Genomic DNA, 24,527 nt, shown 5'->3' with positions numbered 1-24,527 from the left:
CATAAAACTCAGCATTAACATCCTTTTTACCAACCAAAAAATTCAGGGCTTTAGAGAAAGTATTTAGGGCTTAAGCCCTGTGAGCCGACCCCTCTCTCAGCCTATTCATAAGTGGATTTGATTTGTTTGGGGGTGTTTTAACCTGTGAGGGCTTGTTGCTTGCTTCCATATGTTGTTCTTTTGTTTTTTTTTGTTTTTTTTTCCAATAGTACTAAAATAACTAGAAATCAGTGAAAGTAAGATAAGTCCCTTATGTTGACATGAAAGTTGACCTTTGGACAAAATGCTGAACGTCGTAGTAAGGCTGACATTTACACGGTAGAAGTGTAGATCTGCTGGTGACTGAGAACAAAGCAGCAGAGACTGTAACTCTCCTGCACCAGCAACTTTCACTGTAAGTACAGCATGAACTATCATCACTTAAACAAGATATTAGTTGATTAGTATTAAAGTCTCTGTCATTTACATTGCTAGTATCTCAGAAGCACAAACAAGCATTTAAGTGGTGTCTTTTTGCAAAAGAAATATTTAAACTTGGGTGAAGTGATCAGAGGGATGTGTAGGATTTGTCAGATGGTTAGCTGATGACTTTGCATACAAGTAAATCAATCTGTATGGATCGACAGACCTTTTAAGATTGGTAATTTTACATTGCTTCTTTTCAATCCAAATATTAAATATTTTTAAAATGTGTTAACATGCCAAAAATGTCAATTATAGGAAATGTTTTCTAAATTCTATACCTTTTCAAATTTACCTTATCAGTTCATATACAGATTGAACAATACATTACAAGAACTCCTCAAAACTCTTAGAGGAAGATTGTATGAGTATACCTAACAATGATTTAACATGAGCCTATATTTGAAAATTTTGTGCAATCTGGCCTTTTTTTCTGTGATTCCAGCTTCACCCTAAAGATGATGCAGCTCAGACTGGTGATCCTGGCTGCTCTACTCTGTTCCATTCCCAGTTCTGATGCAGGGAAAGTTCTTGTTTTCCCGGTGGATGAAAGTCATTGGATCAACATGAAAGTCCTTGTCCAGGAACTCTATTCCAGGGGTCACAACATCACAGTGATCCGACCAAAAAACTCTAGATACATCCAAGCAGAGGCTGATCATTACCAGTCGATCACCCTTGATGTTGTTGCTGGGTTCATACTGGACGACTTCATTAATTTCTCTGCAACAGTGCTGCAGCACCGACGCCATTTCCACTCTTCTATTTTATCATACATTAGAGCTTTAGAGACATTTTTGGCAATGCTACCTTACACTCACAAAGCTGTTGTTGAAAAGATGCAAGAATTGTTTGAGGATGCGAACCTGATGCAGCTTTTCCAAGAGGCCAAGTATGATGTTGTTCTGACAGACCCTTTCTTAGGGGGAGGGGTTCTCCTGGCTCATCGACTGGGTCTACCTCTGATCTTGAATGTACGATGGACAATACTGGAAGATGCATTACAAACAATTGCCCCCTCACCTATCTCTTATGTTCCCACACCAGGCTCTGAAATGACAGATAAGATGACATTTTGGGAAAGGGTGGCAAATGTTATTATGTTCTTAAGAATTCTGTATGGTCAGCATATAATTAAAGATGGTTACTATGGTCCATTTGTCCACCGTTACTTTGGTCCTGATGTCCACTATGATCAGCTTGTTCAGGCAGCAGATATTTGGTTGATGAGAACTGACTTCACCTTTGAGTACCCTCGTCCCACTATGCCCAATGTCGTCTACATGGGTGGGTTTCAATGTATGCCATCAAAGCCTCTTCCTCAACATCTGGAGGACTTTGTCCAGAGCTCTGCAGAGCACGGAGTCATTATCATGACCTTGGGGACCTTGGTGGGGACTCTTCCTGATGATATAGCTGAACGTGTGGCTGCTGCTTTTGCCCAGTTACCCCAGAAGGTCATCTGGAGGCACACTGGGAAGAGACCATCCACCCTGGGCAACAACACCTTGCTGCTGGACTGGCTGCCCCAAAATGACCTCTTAGGACACCCAAAGACCAGATTGTTTGTGGCACATGGAGGCACCAATGGAGTCCAGGAGGCCATCTACCATGGAGTTCCCATTGTGGGCCTTCCCCTGATGTTTGACCAGGATGATAACCTGTTCAGGATAAGAGTGAGGGGTGCTGCCAAAGTAATGGACATTGGAACACTGACGATGGAAAACTTCCTGGACGCCCTGAGGGAAGTGCTTCATGAGCCATCCTACAGGAAGAACATGCAGGAGCTCTCCAGACTGCACAGAGACCAACCCATGAAGCCTCTGGACCAAGCCATGTTCTGGATCGAGTTTGTCATGAGACACAAGGGAGCTGCCCACCTGAAGACAAAGTCCTACAAGATGTCCTGGATTCAGTATCACTCCATAGATGTCATCGCTCTGCTGCTGTTTTTAGTCATCATGATGTCACTCACTTTCCTTCTGACAGTAAAATGGTTATGGTTTAAAATCTTTAGTGTGAGAAAAGATAAAAGAGAATAATACAGCATGTGAAGTTTCCCAGTTACAGAATTCAGGAAGGAGTCTTTCTCCAACAGCAGCAGAAAGGAATATAAACAGAGAATATTTCTCACCATTTTTCAATTCTAAAAGACATACACTATACCTCAGATGACTTACAAACCACTTTTCTTTTAGTTATTTCATTTCAGCTATTTTTGTTGTTGCTCTGTTGTCTGTGATTTTCTGAGCTGTATATTTTTGAAAATGCTCAAGTATTTCTTTTCTAATACAAGTAAAACAGTATCTTGGCACACACTCTCTAACAAAGGAAACAGTTGAAACTAGAAAAGCACTCAAAGAGTGCAGACCTCCACCATTAGCTCTAGCTCCCAATAGTGAAGAATCCTTTAAAAACATTCCTGGATCCAGATGGTGATCCGGATCACTCCCAAAATCTAATTTGCCAATTACTCCCTCCTGGTGGGGTGGAGACACGGTGAGGCAAAGCATTGGCTTAGCTACGTGTGATGGCAGAGGGTGAATATTCCTCTATTCCTCCCAGCATTGTGAGTATTCTCGCTACAATTCACTGTCTTTCTCTCTGTTACGCTCTGACTTGTCTCCTCGACCGGGCATGCATCTTTCAAACTCTATAAACTCCAAAACGTTAGATAAGTTACTCATGTCTGCCATCTCCTGGTGTAAAGTGGTAACAGTGCAGCCCTATCTCCCAATAGTACAGAATCCTTTAAAATATTCCTGGACCCAGATGGTGATCTGGATCACTCCCAAAAGCTAATCAGTTCTTCCTTAGGCCATTTCTGACATTTCCTGAAAATTTCATGAAAATAACTTTTTGAGTTATGTTGCTAACAAACAAACAAACAAACAAACAAACTCACCCGATCACATAACCTCCTTGGTGGAGGTAACAATACAGGCTTTTGAGTTCTGTAAAGGGCTGCTGCCATGTTCAGCTCTGCCTCCTAGGTCTTACTTTTTTAACCTTGCACTGGTCATTACTTTGTTCTGTTTTATATTGTTTCTCACCTTTGTCTGGTTTCAGATCCTTGGCTATGTGTCAGTTGTCTTATGTTGCATCCATCACTTGTGTCCTTCCCCTGTGCCTTTGTACCCCCACCAGAGATAAACAGAGAGGTTTCAGGGAACAAAGTATAGGAGAGAAGGAATAAAGAAATAGGCTTTAGGAGACAAAATCAGTGTTTTATCAATCACACCTGCATAAGAGGAATAGCTTATAGTTTGTTTATGTCATGTACTGTACTTCTTAAAACCATACACACCATTTCTTATCTGCACTTTACTATTGAGGTATTTCTTATCTGCACTTAGTGAACACTGTATTTAATAACACTGATACTGTAATGATGTTTCATGATAACTGCCAATCATTGGCATCTGACCCATTGTAAACAGGTGGGACAAGACCCACACATTTTGAAATCCCTCATTTGGACATCTCACTTTGACCGAGTCATAACCTGGTCACATTTGCCTGCCCACCCTGTGTTGTTTTCAGAGCACTTTTAGTCAAATCCAATCCACTTTCTTTGAAGAAAACGGTGTGATTAAACCAACGAAACTCCACATTGTATTTTTACTGCTACCCTCTTATCCATTTTACTTTTTCACTGAGAGAACGTCTGCTTAAGAGAAACTTCATGTTGTGTTTTCACTGCTACCCGGAGCCTTTGCAATACAGACTCAACAATACAGACTCTTAGGGCGAACAGCAGGATAGTGGAGAGCTGAGGTCGAAGGCTCAAAGACTAACAATAGGAAACCGCTCGGTATTTACTCCAACAATCACCTGCTTCAACATGTTTAATTCCCAGGAATAAAGACAGAAGGCTTTTTACGAAGAAAAAGTAAATTATATCCATAAATGTGTCAATTTCAGCTGACAACAGTTTTTTATAATCAAAATAAAATCCTTACTTTATGACCTGTTTGCAACGTGATTGTGAAAGTTATGATAGACTGTAAATTTCTGTCAGCTGACAATTATGATAATAATAATCATCATCAAATTGTGTCTCTTATTTAAGCAAATGCAAAACTTGTTCAAATTCAGTCAAATTGGAGAAAATGGCACCTACTGTTAAAAATTTTCATGGGAAGCCCCCCATTAAATTGTCCCACCCACTTTTTCTTTGCTGCTGATTCCAGTGCTGCTGTTAACTCTATGATAAATAGAAATTCACCAACACTCATTCACCAACCTGACACTCAGTAATGACTAGCCTCTTATGAAACTTCACTGTTACAACAATAAATGTAAAAGCGGTTCTTGCTCAAAGACAAACTCCATCTCATATACTTTAATTCTCTTCACATTAAAAATTTGAAACAATAACTACTTGAAAATATAGATCTGTAACAATAATGACAATATTTTAATGATCCTTTTGATTTAAGAACCAAAATCCCCTTTTTCGTTCATTGTGAATAAGATAAGAAATTAAATATAAAACTCAAATGTGTTGATTATATTCATGTTCTGAATATTATGATCAAAATGTATTGTAATACAAATGCCAAACATGTTTTAATCCCATCTTATCATGTGCTGACTCATTAACAACAGACATTTGTTCTATTTTGGACTGTAAAGCATCTACTTCACCATCTACTTCAAAGTTTTATCTCAGTGTAAGCTTCTGGCTGGTCCAACTAACGAGTCATACTGTAGCTAATGTGGGCACTGTGAAATCTGCACTTCTGTAACCCTCACCTTCCTCTCTGATCAGTCCTGAGAAGTAGTAAGAGCTTTGAAACCATCCTTAAGAGGGTGAGACCAGAGCTGTTTCCACTTAACAGAGGATCAAGAAAATATTAGTGATTTGAAATCCATTGCTAGAACTTCCACCTTCATTTTTCTTCCCACCAGTGATTGCCCTAATTTAACTGTTTTTCCATCTTATGGAACTTAAATGAGTAAAGACAGTTTCTACAACCTTGAGACTGTTTCTGAGTCTGATATGTTATCTGAAGCTCTACTGCTTCTACCTCTCTGTCATGACTGCATGTCTCCAATGACATATGTTTCTAGATCATTAAAATAGTCACATAAGAGTAAGTTCTAGAGGATGTCAAGGTCTCAGCTGGTAAGGGAAAAAAATATCACTGTTTGAACTTTACCCTTAACCACCAGCGCATTGTGCAACACTCAGCGTAAGCTGTCAGCCACACAATAGCAACTGCATACCTTTCACCGGCTCTGGGACAAATGTATTTCACTGTAAGTACCATGTAATATTACTATGAATATGAATAAGCTGCAATCTTAGCTTGTTATAAGTATTAATGATTCAGTCAGACTGTAGGGCTCGTTTCATGTGCAGCTGTATCTCCCTGCAAAAAATGACATAAAATTTCATTGAGCATGTGCAGATCGGTGGATTGTGTTTAATCAAGAGTTATCTTATTAATCGTACCAAGTATCATAGTTTAAGTTAAAGGTCAAAGTTTTACTGCCAGAAGCAATGGGACTTATTTTTAAAGCTTTTATCCTGACTGACTTCTTAATTAAAAAAAAAAAAAAAAAACTATTTTTGTAATTAAAATCAAAATAAAACCTTTTACTGTTGTGACTTACAAATGAGTTCACATGCTTTTAGAGAGGTACTTCAACACTATCAAACATGTTTTCATGGTGGAATTATCGATTTAATATTTAATCTAAGAAAATACTTCAGAAAAAGTAATGGTGAGAAAAGGCAGTTAAATTAGTGTAAAAAAAAAAAGGAGTGTACAATCTATTGCTGGTGTTGGGCAAAAACATTGTATCTCCATTTTCCATGATTTCTTTATGTATTTTTACAGATCGGTGTTATTAGTCATCCTTTACATCTGTCAATGGGTTTTAAGAAATTCTGAAGCTTAAATAGTGCCCAAAACATGCTGAAAATGACCATTCAGTGATAAATTAATTGAAAAATACAGCACTTTTTTCAGTCCCTGAAGAGTCATTGATTTTGGAGATATGAGGTTATGGCTCTATGTTAGTATGCAAGTAATGAGCAGGGGTAGGAAGAAACTAACTACATTAAGTCATAGATAATACTGTAATTAAGTGCGCACTTTGACGTTTTTGAGTAGCTTTGTTTTATCAATCAGTAATTTTACTTTTACTTCAGTATGTTTTGGGGGTAGTTTTGTACTTAAAAGGATCAAGTACTGAGGGAAAAAAAACTATAAACTCAAAAGGGTGAAGCAAGAAGTTCCGAGGTTTCTGGCAGCATCATGAAACAGACCAGTAGTTTGACTTTCACAACACATGATGGTCAGTAGCACAAAGAGAGAATAATTCCACATTTCATCCCAAAACAGCTGTTGCATTTCACTTATGGTTAAGTCACACCTTATAATAACCAACCTGGTAGGTGATTCATATTCTCTTGTTATTATTGCACATTAAGAATATATCATACAACACTGCCCAAGCCTCTTAAGTATAAAAAAGTAGCAACCCAGTACCTTGAGTAAACATTAAATGAAATACTTTTGACTTGTACTTGAGTAGATTTACTTTTACTTCTGCTGAAGTAAATTCTTACCAAAGTAACTGGTAGTCTTGTACTTTTTCCACCTTTTGTAACATGCCATAGGATTTCCTCAGTGAATGGGTTGTTGCTTAACTTTATATTGTAGGCCTACTTTTGCACTGACTTGACCTGAAGTTGCTGTACTTCCTGTTTTGATAAAATAGACTCAATTTCGTAAGAGGGCAGAAGAACTCTGCTGTAAATTTTGACAGCAACTTTACTACGAAAGACACGCTTGCACAAAGTTACGGCGTGAATATGAAGAGTTAAATGGGAAAAGGTAAAAATTCAAAGTGTTTATTCAGCACAAAGCTCATGCTTTTGCAGTGACTACATTTTTTTGTCGTTTTTGTGTGCTTTAAATTGAACCATCAAATAGGACAGGGATGGACAACTTTGGTTACCAAGAGGGCCACATTGATTTAATTCTGAATGATGAAGGGCCAAACTGTTACAGACTGTATGATATTCTTGATTTAATCACTGTGATTACAGATAATTTAATGAAAGAAAGCATTCATGATCATTTATTATACTGATCTTTGTGTTTTTAACCCTTTAAAGCCTGTGGTGTCATATTTGATAGGTTATTTTGTGAGGCCTCTGTTCAGTGGGATCAATAATTTCCTGATAAACAATTTGTTTATAATCTGATAAATGATATAAAAAATGTGACATTTTATGGCCTTTTTAAAATTTTATCTTATTTTGTTAGTAGGTTGATTAAACATCTCAGTTCCAAAAAAAAAAAAAAAAAGGCAATGTTCTGGCTATTATTTGAGATATCAGACTTTACAGGATTAAAATCAAGGGCAACTGAACATATGAATTACTGGTTATAAAAATATTGCTGACGCTGGGCCAAAACCTTGTATCTCCAAAATCCCCACTTTTCAGTGAATGAAAGAAAAAAAAAATGCTGTATTTTCAAATAATTTAGCCTTACATGGGCTTAGTCAGTGCCTTGTTGACATGTTTTATTGCTTTAGAAATTGATTAAAACCCACTGAAAGATTTATGAAAAAAAGATGAAAAAAAGAAAAATGGAGATACATGGTTTTTGTCTGACACCGGTGATATTTTTTTGCATATTCATTTTTTTCACAAATATATTCAATGATGGATATAAACAGTTTAAAAGAAATAATCACAACCAGTTATGTCTACGAATTTATTGCAAAGATCTAAATATGTACCAGTCATAACCAGTACCAGTATACCATATACCAGAATCAAAGATTATGAGATAAATGATTCTATTTTTCAGGTTTTATTCATGTTTATAATGTATTAGTATTTAAATTGGACTTTTTGGGCTGCATTGAGTGAGGTCCAGGGCTCCCTGGGCTGCCACTTGCCCTCCCTATGCTGCAGTATTTCCTCCTGGTATTAAGTGAAGTAGATTAGGCTCATCAGAGAAAAAGCGATGAGTGTGGGATGCAGAAAATATTTCATTCCTGATCTTCATAGCACACAGTCAAGACTGAAAGGGAGAGTAACAGCCCCTCATACAGCCTGTGTTACAAAAAAAAACCCTTGGGTTTTATTCAGGGGGGAAAAAATGTGGTCATTTTTCAGCCTTTTGCCCCACCACTCTGTGAGCCAACACAAAACAGGAGGACAGGTTTGGTTAAGATTGACTTAAAGTGACAGGAACGCAACTGGAAGATACACTGCTCTCTCTGTTTTCAACAGCAACTTAAAAAACAGGGAATCCAGCTTCCTAAAATATCTTGTTTCTTAAATCTTTCATTTACAATTAACTGTAAACTCTTTTGGATAACAACACTTTTAAAATGAATGTCAGAATAACGACAGAAAAGAAATCAAAACCTTACAAATATTAAACCTGTAATATAGATAATGATTGTGTTAAATTTGATGTCATCTATTGTACTTTTTCTGTGGTTCAGGGCTCCAGATTAAGGAATGATGTCTTTCAGACTGGTCCCATTGGCTGCTTTGCTCTGCTGTATTTGTGGTGCTGATGGAGGAAAAGTCCTTGTTCTCCCTGTGGAGGGAAGTCACTGGGTGAACATGAAGATCCTAATTGAGGAGCTCTCTTCCAGGGGACACAACATCACAGTGATCAGGCCCCAAAACAGCTTTATCTTTGGAGAAGAGACTGACCACTACCAGTTAATTAACCTCAAATCAGTCGCTGGATTTGGTGACGAGTACTTTACTCGTTTTGCTTCACAGTGGTTGCAGCTTCGACGTGGGTGGAGCTCTTCCTTTTTTGAAAAATTAAAAGCATTTTCTAAAGGTAGCATGGAATTCATGACAATGATAGGAAATGCTCACCAAACTGTGATTGAATGTGTGCAAGAGATATTTGAAGATGACAAGCTTATGAAGCTCTTACAAGAGGCCAACTATGATGTTGTCCTGACGGACCCCTGCTTCGGTGGAGGGGTTCTCCTGGCTCATCGACTGGGTCTGCCTTTGGTCTTCAATGTACGGTGGACGATAATGGAAGATGGACATCACACGGTTGCCCCCTCACCTCTCTCGTACGTCCCTGTAGCAGGCTCTGAACTGACAGATAAGATGACATTTTGGGAAAGGGTGAAAAATGCTTTATTTGCATTAATGGTGCTAGGTAACCGGTTGAATATAAAACAGCATTACTATGAACCATTTGTCCACCGTTACTTTGGTCCTGATGTGCACTATGATGATCTTGTTCAGGCAGCAGATATTTGGTTGATGAGAACTGACTTCACCTTTGAGTTCCCTCGTCCCACTATGCCCAATGTCGTCTACATGGGTGGGTTTCAATGTAAGCCCTCAAAGCCTCTTCCTCAACATCTGGAGGATTTTGTCCAGAGCTCTGCAGAGCACGGAGTCATTATCATGACCTTGGGGACCTTGGTGGGGACTCTTCCTGATGATGTAGTCGAACATGTGGCTGCTGCTTTTGCCCAGTTACCCCAGAAGGTCATCTGGAGGCACACTGGGAAGAGACCATCCACCCTGGGCAACAACACCTTGCTGCTGGACTGGCTGCCCCAAAATGACCTCTTAGGACACCCAAAGACCAGATTGTTTGTGGCACATGGAGGCACCAATGGAGTCCAGGAGGCCATCTACCATGGAGTTCCCATTGTGGGCCTTCCCCTGATGTTTGACCAGGATGATAACCTGTTCAGGATAAGAGTGAGGGGTGCTGCCAAAGTAATGGACATTGGAACACTGACGATGGAAAACTTCCTGGATGCTCTGAGGGAAGTTCTTCATGAGCCGTCCTACAGGAAGAACATGCAGGAGCTCTCCAGACTGCACAGAGACCAACCCATGAAGCCTCTGGACCGAGCCATGTTCTGGATCGAGTTTGTCATGAGACACAAGGGAGCTGCCCACCTGAAGACAAAGTCCTACAAGATGTCCTGGATTCAGTATCACTCCATAGATGTCATTGCTCTGCTGCTGGTTTTAGTCATCATGATGTCACTCACTTTCCTTCTGACAGTAAAATGGTTATGGTCTAAAGTATTTGGTGGAAAAAAACAAAAAACTGACTGATAGAGACATTCAGCAACCACTTGGGTACTTGTGCCTCGTATTTTATCAAGTGTGGAGGGAAATATTTCCCCAGCACAGGAAAGAAGGTTGCAGAGAAAGGAGTGAATGGGGAATTACTAGAAATAAGACCACTTTTATCCAAGAGTTTGAGTCTCATCTAGATGAGTTCTGATGTGACTGGTGCACTGCCAGAAAATCAGTAGGCTGAAAAAGATTCATATTCCCAATTATTAGAATTACTTTTTAGCAAAAAAAACCTTTTCAATACTGACAACCAATAACCCCTAAAGCAGGTGTCATCAACTACATTTGTACCAGGGCCAGCGTATGTCCATGTAGACACTATGAGGACTAAATAAACTAAATAAAAGAAACTTTTTTTCTAAATAAATTTATTTTTTTTTAAATGTACCTTGTTTTTTTTAGCAGTGAACTCAGTCCTTACTCACACAGTTAAATCCCTATACTGCAGCAAGCCACAAGGGAGCGATTGAGATATTTGCGCAGAAATCTGCTGCTTTAATCAAGAATAAACTTATAAGTAAGTTTGTCATGCATCCTATTTGCCATTAATTGTTGATAATAGTTGGATTTTTTTTTGTAAAACTGATGAAGCATAAGACAATCTTTAGAAAAAATGTCTCAATCTCACTTATTTTTGGAGTTACTTAATAATCTGTGAGGATCATTAAAAGAAAGATAGAAAAGATACCCTAAACAGGCAAAAAAAATTTTTTTCCTCAGCACTTTTTCTGAATTTAATCAAGCTTCTAGGGGCCGGATGGGAAGCTGTGGGGGACCTGATGTGGACCCTGGGCCTCCAGTTGATGATCAGTACCCTAGAGCATCAGTTTTAAAATGACGTGGCACGGCACAAGCAAATCCAGGTGTGCTGAAGGAATGTGAGCATCTATATGTTATGACTACAACTCAACAACAGTTAAACATACTGTAACTCATTTCAAAGATGCTATTTTGAATTTGGCATGCCTTGGGATTTGGGCTGATGTGCCTTTGGCAACAAATGTTTGAAAACTGCTGCCCCAGAGAAATAAATGTTCTGAACTATTTAGATATCCTGGGGTTAAGAACAGTTTGGGTATGGTAAAATTAGAAACCAGAAACTGTTGACGTTATTGTTTATTAAGCTGGAAATGAGTGACTAAACAAATGGGGACAAAATACTAACTCTGTCTCCCTCTGGTGGTGATTACAGAAAGAGCTGTGTTTATAATGTATATTGGATCATTTGATGACATTTTGCATCTGTGAGCATTCTGTGACTGAAAACTGCTTTGTATAAAAGTTTGAAATCATTAAAATGTAACTGTAAAATAATAAAATGGCTATTTTTCTTGCAATTGCTATATTTTTCACTCTTATACACTGTGGTAGCATTTAATGTTCTCTGGAAATGACTGAACTGTTTAACAGTACCACATCCTTAGTGAAAACAAAACATAAATAAAACATAATATCTGTCAGACATGAATATCTGCATAATTACTTTAAATGTGGGATTACAGCATTTTTGTTTTTAGGCCATATGAGTCTTAAAATAACAAACTCTTGTGATTAAATACAATCCTAGATCTTATGTTATCTAATTGTTGAAATCATGTAAGACAGTAGTTTTCAACTGGTGGGTTGGGACCCTGAAGTTGGTCACATAGCTCTTTCTAGTGGGACGCATAGTTGTGCCAGGAAAAAAATGTGGCAGAAATTCTAAATACAGATGCTCTAAGTGGGCATAGGGTAAATTCATACTTGTATTTTATAGGTTTTCCTACGATGGTGAGTAAATTTCATTATTTGTTTCAAGCTTTCTACTCATTTATCTCCTTTTCTTTTAACACAGCTGGTTTGCTGACAACTTAACAAGGAAATTCCTCAAGAAATAATTAATAAATAAATCTGACTGGTTGAACATTTTCAAAAATCTGGCTGGGATTTTTCTTAAAGGTCACATATTTCACCCCTTTAAAACAAGTTTATATTGGTCTCAGAGATCCCCAAAACATGCCTGCCCTGCTCAGAATGAGCTGTCTCTGTGTCTGTGGCTTTAAATGTTAATGAGCTTTCTGACTCTGCCCCTGACCACGCCCCTCTCAGGAAATGGTTGTAGCTTAATGGATGTGGCTCTTCTGATCCTTCTCTAAGCTGCCAGCTGAATGAACTTATGAGTAAGTTTGTCTAACTCCCACCTGACATCATGAGGGTAAAATCTGAGAACGGCTTGTTGTAGCACACATTTTCTGAAAGGTGGAAAAAGAGAGGGGAGGAGGGATGGATTTTTCTGATTCTTGGGGCGTTTGAGGACAGGCCAGGAGCACATATTTTTGTTAGAAAAACCTGAAAGAGTATTTTGCATATATGTGACCTTTAAGGTGGTCCTGACGTCCTATCAGTTGAGAAACACTGATGTCAGACAAATAAGAAGTACAAGAGAGTTAATCAACAGAAATGTTCAGACCAAAATCATAATAAACTTTAATAATATACAGATGTGCGTAAATCATACATCAAATTACCATCTTCATTAACCCAGTCATATACCAGTAAAACCTGTTGACTGGCCCCTGATCCAGCAGTGCAATGACCCATCATTTAGACAAGTCATTTTCATCAAACAATAAAAGTATACAAGCAGTTTCATATCACATGCTACAATTGAAAAGTGGTACAGTTGCTTATGTGATACAATTTTACATTCACTCTGAAACAAGGGTCAATGGACCAAAAGAGCTGTAATGTAATTTAAAACGATGGTATAAAGTTGAGTTTGTGGCTGCATGGTCCCATAAGGGATAATAAAATCACACACAACAAAAACATAAAACAAGATGCAGGAAGCTCAGAGAGGTGACTGTTATCAACAATTGTTGAGCTTTAAAGCTTTCTTAGCTTAAAAAAAGGCAAAAAGGCAAAAACAGCAGTTCGATTATACAATGAAAGACCTTATGGACAAAAATATTCAAAAATGATCATTTAGGTCATTTCTTTAAAAGCAACATCAACACATTGCCTCAGCTGGCATTAGCCAGGGTATTATTAATAACAAGTTATGATCCTTTACATTTAACATGAAAGCAAGAAACCTACAGAGTAGATCGATTAATTGTAACAGTTACCACTGATTAAAAAAGGACAATGTAAATATGGGTTGGCAACACAAGTATATTTGTAGAGATTTTTTTTTTAATATACATATATATGTGTGTGTAATCACCATCTGCATATGTCTGAGACATCCACTAGCATGTCCTTCCTTGAAATGCTCCAGTGTGAAATCTCATGTTAATTATGAAGCTTCATATGCCATTCTGCAGCTTTTTGCACCTCATATCCTCCTGTACTCTGCACTCAAGAATGATGGCTGTAAAATGCTTACTCATCAACAAGCTTTTACACCTGCAGCTCACCTACTATAATCACAGAACAATGAGTGAACATTTTCAAAAGATGTGATTGAACATGATTTTAAAATGTACTGATGATAATGAAAAACATCAAAAGAGCAGAAACTAAAAATTAAATGTACAGAATGGCAGAGTGGGTTAGTCATCTCTACTGCCTAGCTTAAGTCGCAATCTGTGTGAAACACTGAAACTCTAGAGTGTTTGACGAAGTGTCAATTTTGTCAGCTATTTTCATTTTTAGTCTCAGTCTTAGTCTTTGATAGTGTCTTTTAGTTTTAGTCACATTTTAGTCATTCATACCCACATTTTAGTTTAGTCTAGTTTTAGTCGAGGAACACTACAAAAACTTTTTTACTCTAGTTTTAGTCCATAAAAAGTCCTCATATTTTAGTCACACATATATTATATTTTATATATCATATTTTACTTTAAGCCCAAGCTTTTACTTTCTTGCCTAAATCTGGTACCAAAATAGCTACAGATGTATTGTTTTTTGATAGATTTACCCACAGTGGAGAAATATAATGGAATTATAATGTCTGATGAAAACTAAATTACATTTAAGTCTAGTTTTAGTCAACTTGATGAAAACTTTATTTACTTTTAATCAGTTTTAGTCATCACAGATCTATCTGTGGTTAGTCTCAGTCCAGCTTAGTCCAGTGAAGAAAGAGGCTTCTGACGAACAATTTTAGCCGTAGTTTTAGTCGGCAAATTTAACAGTGGTTTGAGATTTTAAAAAATTGTAATAAGAAGACGTGCAGATTTTGACATCAGTGGTTTTTGCATCACCAGGCTTTGCAATACCAAAGTAAGGGAAAACCTTCCCAGTGAAAGTGGCTTTGTGAGTGTATATGTGTGAATTGTCTTCAGGGTCGTAAAAGGAAACCTCCCCCTTTTCATAGTCCAGCTTGACTCTGATTTTCTGCAGATTCTTCTTCTCTGTGACGATGTGATTAAGACCATTTGTGTATTTTCCAGTGTGATGCTTCAAACACCAGATTCCATACTCAGGGGTTGCAGATATCTCTCCCCTCCTATCCACCGACTCTTGAGCCAAACCCAAAAACCAGACATCATTGTCTCCCACTTCCACCTCCCAGCTGTGTCTCCCTGAGCTGAAGCCCTCAGAACCCAGAGCGACAGAATACGTAGAGAATCTCTCTGGATTATTCGGAGGCTGCTGTGTGTTTCCTGGTTTCAAGATGGTCAGATCATCAGACAGGTGAAGACAGGGGTTCACAGTGTTTGGGTCCAGAATGACTGGACTAAAGTGGAGCTTGTCCTTTACCTTCTCCCACACTTTTACGGACAGGTTGCCCACATGTTTAGCCACATCTATCAGTGCTCCTGGGACCAGCTTTGGATCTGACATTGAACACTTTTCTCTGGCTGTGGTCTGAGTGGCTTTATAACTGCTGAGGAAGGACACGTTGTGTTTCTTCAGCTCCTCTTCAACAGCACTGATACTTTGTGACAGAGAGGAGATCTGCTGCTGAATCTTCTTAATATCTTTGCTGATGATCTTCCTCTTCTGTTCCTCTTCCTCCCTCACAGCTACCAGTCTGGACTCCTCTTCCTCTTTCAGGAACTGATGGAGCTTGATGAATTCTGCTTTGATCTGACTCTCTGTGGCCAACAGCTGCTTCTTGGAGTGTTCAAGCACTTTATTGTACGTTTCCTCCACTTGTTTGTATTTGGTACTCTTTTCCCGTAGACACTTTAAGTCAGACTTCAGCTGCTCCTTCAGGTCATGGGTTGCTTGTTCTACAGGAGTCACTTTGTGAGTCTGGTGGAAAGAAAACTCACAAATAGGACACACAGTTCTGTTTTCATCCTCACAGAACCAATAAGAGACCTCTGGATGTTGATCACACACAATCTCCTCTTTCTTCTTCTTTTTTTGTGGCTCACATGAGCTCTTAGCCTGACTTGCAGCAAAAAAGTCGGCCAGTTCCTTGAGTGGAAAGTTCACGCCTGGGTAACCTTTTGAGGATCTCCTTTGACAGACTGGACATTTCTGGTCGCCAGCCTGTTTCCAAAAGTTTTGTAGGCAGCTTGAGCAGAAGCTGTGGTTGCAGGTCAGAGACACAGGATCTGTGAAAGTCTCCAAACACAAGCGGCAGTTCAGAAAATGTTTGAAAAGATCCATTTTCCCCGCCATTTTCAGTTTTTCTAAAGCTTTTCTTAAACACTCATCAGGCTCATCAGACACTCGACCTGCGACGTGAATCCATTCAATAATGCCTGAGGCAACTTTTGATTCTAACATCCTCTTTCACTGGTTAATCATTAAACACAGTCAACTTACTTTATGTCAAACAGATGGAGCAGTAAAATTTATGAGATCCCATTTCAAGGTCAAATTCCAGTCCAAAACCAGTTTAAGCTCATCTTTTATCCTGTGTGATGACCTCAACTGTGTGAGAAAACTTGTCTGAAAAAGCACCACTGACAAACAGAGATCTGTTATGTCAAATGTTCTCTTGTTTTTGCTGTCAATCAATTTCAATGTATATCAGAAAGTCTTTTTGGATAAAACATGAAAAAAGCTTTTGCAAAGGACCATCCCTTCAAGCAACTATCTGAGATCGTCCCATGTCCACATAAGCAAAGAGTTTGTAAAACCTTTGCTTGCATATGCTCCTTTGTGGCTGATAACCAGGAACTTTATCTTTGAATAGAAGTTTAATGGGTTTGGAAACTTCCTTGTTACCTCCTACAGTAAATATTCACTAACAGACCAGCACAGATGGTATACATCAGGAATGCGTTTTTACAGTAAACATATCTGAGTTATCTGAGTATGCAAAAATCACTTTTTCAGGCTATGTACCCCTGCCTGTCCACAATCCCCTCAAGTCAGCAACAGACTTCACAGGCATGCTTTGGGGACCTCTGAGACCAATATAAACTTATCTCAAAAGGGTAAAATAAGTCCCCTTTAAGCTTTCATGTTGAATATTTGCTGCTAAAAGTTTAATTACTTTTTCACTCTGCACTTCAGCATAGCACAGTAGTTTTTAATTCAGCTTTAAAACACTTTACTAGGCCTGAGTGTCCTAGTGAGGACAGTGGTTAAACATGGTTTTATCATAATTTCCAGCAGTTCCACAATGTTCATGTCATTTTTTAATTCAATAAAATAGGTTTGAATCATTATGGCTTTTATGTCTTATGTAAAGCAGATTCTTTATAATAGTCTATACTTCTCTCCACCTAAAACAAGTGGAGTAAAACTTTTGAAAATACACTCTGCAGCCAGATATTCTGAATAGATCTGTAATTTGAATTTTGTATAAACACTTATTAAGAGGGAATTCTTGATTAACCATACTGTGAGGGTGTAAAATATGAACGGCATGTAAGAGTTACTGTAAGCATGCAGTTTAGCACACTTACTACCAGGAAGGATTAATTGCTCTGAATGCGTACACGTACTACAGAACCAGACAGCATTTACTCAGTTACGATGTCCTTGCTCTGCATTTGACCTGAAATAGTGCTCTCTCTCCATGTAATACTTAACCCCAACCCTACCCAAGGAAGTCTGAATAACTGAATTCACAAGCAGAGCTTCTGCACAGAAGGTCTGCTTCTGTGGCTGATAAGAACAGTCACTGAGAGTGTTTTCAGTGTGTTCCAGGCTGGCTGAAGAGGGCTAGAACAATAGAAAAAAAAAAGAGGAAGATGGACGAATGAATATTTTATTGGAACCTCTCTTGCCCCATGTGCTGCATTATAGATGAGGAGCAGGGGCCTTTGGCTCTCTGTGGCACCCAGGTATGTGCATACACGTCTAGCATACCTGAGCTGCCCCTGGCTTCAGAGCACCAGTGGTGCAGGGTTATAATGAAAGGATATGAGTTGGAGAGACATTCTCATGGGGGTTTTGAAGCCATAAACTATTGGAAATAACATTATTGTAAGAAAACAAGTTTCAAGTTTCCAGGTGAAAGAATTGTAATACATAAGAAAACGTGCATCATAAGAATAACAGTCAAAACATTAAGAATGAAGATAAATAGATGTATTGTTAGTTTACAGCAAAAACAGAAACACTAAGATTTAGCTTGCTAACAGCTGACTGCCTATAGAGTGAAGCACAACAGCAAAAGATTATTTTTGGCTCATGATATGGAAGCTCGTCAAGCTTCTTCATCCTCCTCTTTATCTCTAAATCTAATGCTTTTGGAAATCCTGTTTATTTCCCTTTTAAAAAAGTGCCACATTTGTAAGGAACATGCATATGTGGGATGAGCATCAGAGCTGAGTATGTGGGTTGCACCCATGAAAAGTTTGCCAAATCTTCTGTGTCAAAGCCAAACAGCTTATTCCTGATGCCTGATTGTCAGCACCTGGAGTTCCAGGAGCTCAACACAGGACAATAGCAGCAGCAAAATAAGTGGTTTGGCATTGGCATAGTCAATTTGGAAAAGTTTCCATACTCACACATACTCATCTCTGCTGCTCATCCTGCAAATGCATGTTCCTTACAAATGTGGCACCTTTTAAAAGGGAAATTAACCGGATGGTATAAGAATCATTGCAAAGAGGCATTGTTACAACAAAGAAATAATCACCAAACACAAATTCCCTTCTTTTTGTGCAATGCTTAAAATGACTATCAAACCATGGGATTCAGAGTCATTTCTACCATTTTTATTGTTTAATTTAAAGGGACAGAACTGGTTTTAAAAATGGGTGAAAAATACCTAAACATATTGGAGTTAGAAAAACTGCTAACTTAAAATCTGCATTTCCTTTATAAAAAAAACTTACAATATGCAAACATGGAGTTTGCTGAATAAGATGCATTGTGTTATGTGCACAATATAAAGTACTATTCTAGATGCAAGAAGTACTTTCCAAATGTGCGTGTTGCTTACACAGGATATATTAAATGAAAAGAAAAGAGATATAGCAAACTTTAAAAGTAATCTCAATCACTCAGACTGTTCCTGCCATCTGAAGTAGACCGAGACAACGAGAAGATACAACAAATAGTGATACATAGACACGTGTATGCCTCACATGTGCACACAGAAGTATCAGTCACACTTGAAGACAAAACAACAATCACAAGTGCACACAACATTACAATATGCAGAGCAGGTGAGTGCAAAGCATGCATGCATATGCAAGGAATGAATAAAATGATCATGAATTAATAAAACAATCATATCAAACAGAGCAGCTGATAAAACTGATGCTCAAGGAGCTGAAGAAACATGATGTATATAATATCAAGTGCAGAAATAGTTGAACAAAAAATGTTTGTACAAAAAAAGAAATCTATAAATAATTGGAAAAAAATGAATCAGGAAGAGTGATGAAGGAAAAAGCTGAAAAATACTTCATATTGAAGTCATAACAGAACAATTACATCTAATATATAAAAACTGAACAAATTATACAGATGATTTTTCTTTATTCTCTTATGGTGGGACATAAGAGCAAAACATTTTCAACTCAAGTAGAAATACTGATTTTTTCCCACTAGTGTTGTCCTTATGTTCTGCCTTAAGGGGGCACCCTTTCATGTATGTTTCTGCTGGTGCACAGTGCTTGTTGTTCTGATTTCAGTTTAATTTCCCTACAGTAAATGCAGCACTGCTTTACATGATGTAAATTTTAACCAACTTTACAGTCTGATTCAGTCTCTTTTACTGTGCACCTTTACAGAGCCCATCACTGAGGGTCAGAAGTTTGTTACTACAGATGACCACTTGTTCTTTCAGTATCTTATGTTCCAATTCCAGAAACCATTACGCAAAAGAGACAAGAACCAGGTCCTCTCTCTTTTCTGTAGAAGACCCCCAGACCTCCCAGTGAACCGTCGCCTCACTTTTCTTTCACTTAGGCCTTTTTTTACAAAAAGAGGCAAAAACCCTCTTCAATGTTAGTGAAACTGATTCCTAAAAATAATGTCAACTGAATAAAAATATGTAATTTTGAATAAAGGACTGCATAAATAGCACTACCAAACATTCATCTTGTTATCTTGCTATCTCTGGTAAGATTAAAAATAGTAACATTCCACACTAATATGCAGACTTTGTGATGAAGATAAATAAGAAAACAGTTAAAACTGCATTGTTTTCTTCAGTCAGTGAGTTAAAAATGTTCATATCCCCTAAAAAGAAAGAGCCCTCCAGCACTGACAATGTAGTGAGCTGTAGTAAAAGAATGGAAGAAACACAGCAACAAAAGCAGAAAAAAGACAAAAAAAGAAGAATCTTCAGGGATTACCAGGCCATGTTCACAGAGGATTGTCATTTATTCCTTTAAAATATGGTTGAATTATTCATCAGGCTTTGATTCAGATGTTTTTTTTTCCTATAATTTTCTAAAGAGGAGGAAGAAGAAGCCCTGGGACACGTAAACTCAGGCCACTGGTGAAACACGCTCTTAGATCTAGCTAAGAAACTAAATACACTATAAAAACCAATACTGTACGACAATGGCAAACTACAGCACACGCTCAGATACACCCACACAAGCTGAATATAATCATGTATGGCACCATGGAGGAATATCTAATGAAGAACAAAATCATTTTTTCATCCTAACAAATCAGCAGAGTTTGTTACATCCCCATTTAGAAATAATGTTGTGTGTATATGCTCATTGTGTTTTTAGTGTGTGATTTATCATAATACAGCAGGTTTACAGCTATGTAGACAGATGTTTAAAGCAAAGTGTGTAAGACAGCAGGGAAAGACTCTTATTTGCCTGGCTGAAAATGCTGATCTACAAAAGAAACCTGCTTCTGCCTGTCATATGCAAACACATAAATAAACACACAAAAAACACACACACGCTACCCAATGATTCCTCAAGGAAGGAACCTGGTTTGTTTCACCATGGAGACGGAGGATGTCACCCTCTCAGGACTCTCATGTGCAGAACAAGTCTGTTCATACACACATAAAGACAGCCTCTGCTTCTTGTGATTGTGATTCTTGTTAAAACTTCTCCTTAACTCTTCCGTGAGCTTTAAATGATACATAACCAAACTCTACTGAAACATTTGCAGAGGAGACATTACTAAATATGTGATGTGCATTGGGAGTAGTTTTATGCAACCCACCTGCACTCATACAAACACACAATAATGCACACTCTCCTCAGGGCTTGCTGTTAATCTTCATATCCTCCTCTCATCATCATTAAGCCCACTGGAGACTGAGCAGATCTGTCGTCCCCTCTGATGTTCTTCCTCTTTCACACCAACACATTTTACTTTTTGCGAGGGACACTTTAGCCATCATGGCTGAACGTCTTGAGGCACGGCGGGAATAGACAGCTCCTCTGTACAGCTGTGTTTGTGTCCCCAGCTGCCCTGGAAACATTAGCATCACAGACCAGTCCTTCCCCTGGATGAAATGGCCTCGCCTCAGTCCCCTGGCGAGCTATGCATCATTAGCCGCCATCTTGGCCCTGATGCTCCTGCAGAATCAGAAGGAGGCCAGGGGTGGACAGGCTGTGTGGAAGGGTGATTTATGTTGATGTGAGGGGGACGAAGTTTCAGAAGGAAAGTGAGGCTGGTTGTCATTATTTTTCTCCAGGCTGTGAAGCTTGGTATAAAATTGTATAAGTTGGCAAAGTTTTTGCACACAAATGTAAATGTGAATGAGTTATGCTTCCAGCTTTGGAGGAACTTGTTTGTATTTATAAAAATAATTTGGTTTGTTTAGAATGAGTGACATTAGATCAAAATACATACAAATACATCACAGCCTCTGGGCTTCAGAATTACAGGTTGAGGTCTCTCCTCTGATAGGTTGCCTCAAAAACTTTGGGAAATTTGTCTTGAAAGCGTGAAAGGCATGCAAAATCAAAGGAAGGTGTGTAATTAAGCATCCATAGAATTTTGTGTGAATGTGAACATTTTGCTGCTGGGGTCATTTCCCAACACTATACTGGCATGAAAGATCACCTTAAGGTTGGCATCTATCCGAGTCTGCATACAAGGTCACCCATCATCAGGTGGGTCACATACAGGGCCCATGGAAGTCAACAAAGATGGTCCAACTAAACTAAGCTATGATGACAATATTTAATTTCTAAACCAAATAATAACCATCTTATTGAAGCAATAAAAACGCTGATTTTTTTAGGTTGTGTGCAGTCATGTGATCCCGCTGATAAATGAATTTCAGATGGGGGGCAGAAAGTGAAGAAAAACGGTAAGGAATCAGTAGGACAGTTAGTACTTTAAAGCTCTAAATGGGCGTCCTCAAGAGAGTCTGGTGAATTTGCTGACATGTCTTATTAGCTGATCTTATGCAGGTTTAGTTGTCCTGTACACATTGTCAGGTCGACCACGCCCCCTGCTGTCTGGAAGCTTCTTGAAGCCAGCCCCCCATGTGTGGGGCAACATATAAGCCCCCCCCACTGTTCTGATATCTGTTCTTCAACAAACAAATGCAAAGTAAAAATGCACAGTAAAACTAGGGATAGATGATTTAGAAAAAATATCTTATATCTTATTGCAATTTTGGCTCATAGCAAATTTGATATCAATTGCTTTTTTGAAGGGGATGATCATTTTTCACATTATTTTCATTTTGATAAAGAAGAACATATACATACACATGAACAAAAAAAAGTATCTTTTTAGAAAATAAAAAATAAAATAATATACTTGAATGTCTGCAGAAAGTGTAGAGCATAAAAAGACAAAAAAATTGTATCAAACTGGCATTGTCTGCAATTTGAAAACCGCAGACAATGCCATATTGCTATTTAAAGGTCTCATACTTTAACCCCTTTAAGACAAGTTTATATTGGTCTCAGAGGTCCCCAAAACATGCTTGTGAAGTTTGTTTCTGAAAAAACTCTCCAGTATTAGATTTTTTCATGTCTAAAAAAACCCCCTGTTTCAGCCCTCTCCTTATTATCGTCAGGCCAGGGCCACATATTTTTGTTAGAAAAGCCTGAAAAAGTGTCATTTGCACAATATGTGACCTTTAATCTAATTTGCAATTAATTGCCCAGCCCTAGCAAGTTGTCATCTGCAAACAACCAATTGTTGCTTTCATTAAATTTAGCCTGTTTCAAAATGTAAAGCCATTTTCTAAAAGCAGAATGAGCCTGCCTGCACAGAAGTCAGGATGCCAGAAAAAAAAGTGGACAAGAAATGACACACATTTCTAGGGAACATTTAAAACCAACAATTATGATTATGATCTATTTTTCAGCTCCCACTTGCTTCTGATCCTACACACATGCACTGATATTGACAAACTACATATGGGTAGTGCTAATTCACTGGGCTTTTCAGGGTCCTAAACATTTTAGGACAGCCTGTTTGCACATAACAAGGATGTACAGTGCTTAACAAATTTATTAGACCACCCCCCAAAGTAAGGTTTATGCCACAGCTGCCCTAAATTAACAGAATTGGTAAAAACTGGTAAAACCAAAATCATTTTTTATGTTTCTGCAATGGTTCATACACCAATATGTAGAAGCTCTTTAACTGAAATGATATTTTTAATGCAAAAATATAATTATTACTGTTATCCATGAATCTTCAAATTTACTGATTTACAAAAAAACTGCAAAAATATTAAAGCGCATTAATATTTCTTGATTAATATGTCAAATTATAGTTATTTACTGGCATTCCTGAACAGAAAAATGCGTTTTAGTGCTTGAATGTTATGCTTGATTAATTTCTGACTTCTCAGAGAAGCCGGCTCAAATACAGGTTTAAAAAGCTGAGTTCAGTTTGAAATCCCTCATTCCTGTTCAAAAAGGTAAAACATGGAGAGCTCACTGAAAATGAAAGAGTCTGTATTAAAGCACTTCATGATGTTGGATGGTCTGAGACAGGTAGTCTAATAAATTTGTTAAGCACTGTATGTACAGAATCAGTATGGTGCAGTCTTAGAAAGTATGCTTACATATGATCTGAATATTAATTTGACATAGTCAATGAATCTTCAGACACAAATGCATTGATGTGTATAGGATGGTTGAGAAACAGTTTGAATACACTGATAAGTGTTTGATCAGCTCACAGCAAAAAAACTCAACTCTCAAGAGTGCTTGTCTACACTTTTGTGAATTTTGGTAGAATAATATCCTTATTTCATGTCAGGAAACTCAACAAATACAATTTGCTTTCTGCATTGGCAGATACTTTCACTTTTCTGGTCCTATGTTTTTCTCTTATATCTTCAAAAGGGTGTCTCTCTGGACTTGTCAGGTGACTGTGGCTTATATTCAGCCAGCTGAGATCTTTTTGACAAGATAAGAGACACTTTCACTCGCTAGATTCTCAGTGTTCAGCTGAAGTTATGACAGAAGAACTCCCTTGCCCAATGCTTAGCGTCATCCAGCAAAAAGTGGATCATTGACTGTGGGATTTAACTTCTGGTGTTGGAAAAACAGACCTCTGTGAACAACATTAATGCTGGGTTTAAGATAGCTACTGTGTAAAAACCCTTATCATGATACTATAAAATGAGAAACATATACTCAAAATAATAAGGCTATCATGGAGTCTAGACATCATTGGCTTAATACTATAGTGCACT

At 38.1% G+C, this 24,527-nt stretch overlaps 3 protein-coding genes across 3 annotated transcripts; 2 read left to right on the top strand and 1 right to left on the bottom strand.

The window, feature by feature from the left end:
* Positions 1-283: 283 nt before the first annotated feature.
* On the top strand, positions 284-2,504 carry LOC121509583 (UDP-glucuronosyltransferase 2A2-like). Its single transcript, XM_041787046.1, has 2 exons — positions 284-318; positions 908-2,504. Exons 1-2 carry the CDS (start codon positions 284-286, stop codon positions 2,502-2,504), a joined length of 1,632 nt encoding a protein of 543 aa, XP_041642980.1.
* Positions 2,505-5,658: 3,154 nt separating this feature from the next.
* On the top strand, positions 5,659-11,759 carry LOC121509729 (UDP-glucuronosyltransferase 2A2-like). The gene is made up of 2 exons (XM_041787365.1): positions 5,659-5,727; positions 8,947-11,759. Exon 2 carries the CDS (start codon positions 8,963-8,965, stop codon positions 10,556-10,558), a length of 1,596 nt encoding a protein of 531 aa, XP_041643299.1. The 5' UTR covers positions 5,659-5,727; positions 8,947-8,962; the 3' UTR covers positions 10,559-11,759.
* Positions 11,760-14,615: 2,856 nt separating this feature from the next.
* On the bottom strand, positions 14,616-16,191 carry LOC121510312 (E3 ubiquitin-protein ligase TRIM35-like). The gene has a single exon (XM_041788300.1). The coding sequence runs from the start codon at positions 16,139-16,141 to the stop codon at positions 14,681-14,683; it is 1,461 nt and encodes a 486-aa protein (XP_041644234.1). The 5' UTR covers positions 16,142-16,191; the 3' UTR covers positions 14,616-14,680.
* Between the last annotated feature and the right edge of the window lie 8,336 nt (positions 16,192-24,527).

The sequence above is a fragment of the Cheilinus undulatus genome, linkage group 5 (assembly GCF_018320785.1).
Source record: "Cheilinus undulatus linkage group 5, ASM1832078v1, whole genome shotgun sequence".
Taxonomy (NCBI): domain Eukaryota; kingdom Metazoa; phylum Chordata; class Actinopteri; order Labriformes; family Labridae; genus Cheilinus; species Cheilinus undulatus.
The sequence above is the reverse complement of the archived record's forward strand: the minus strand, read 5'-3'. Positions and strand labels throughout refer to the sequence as shown.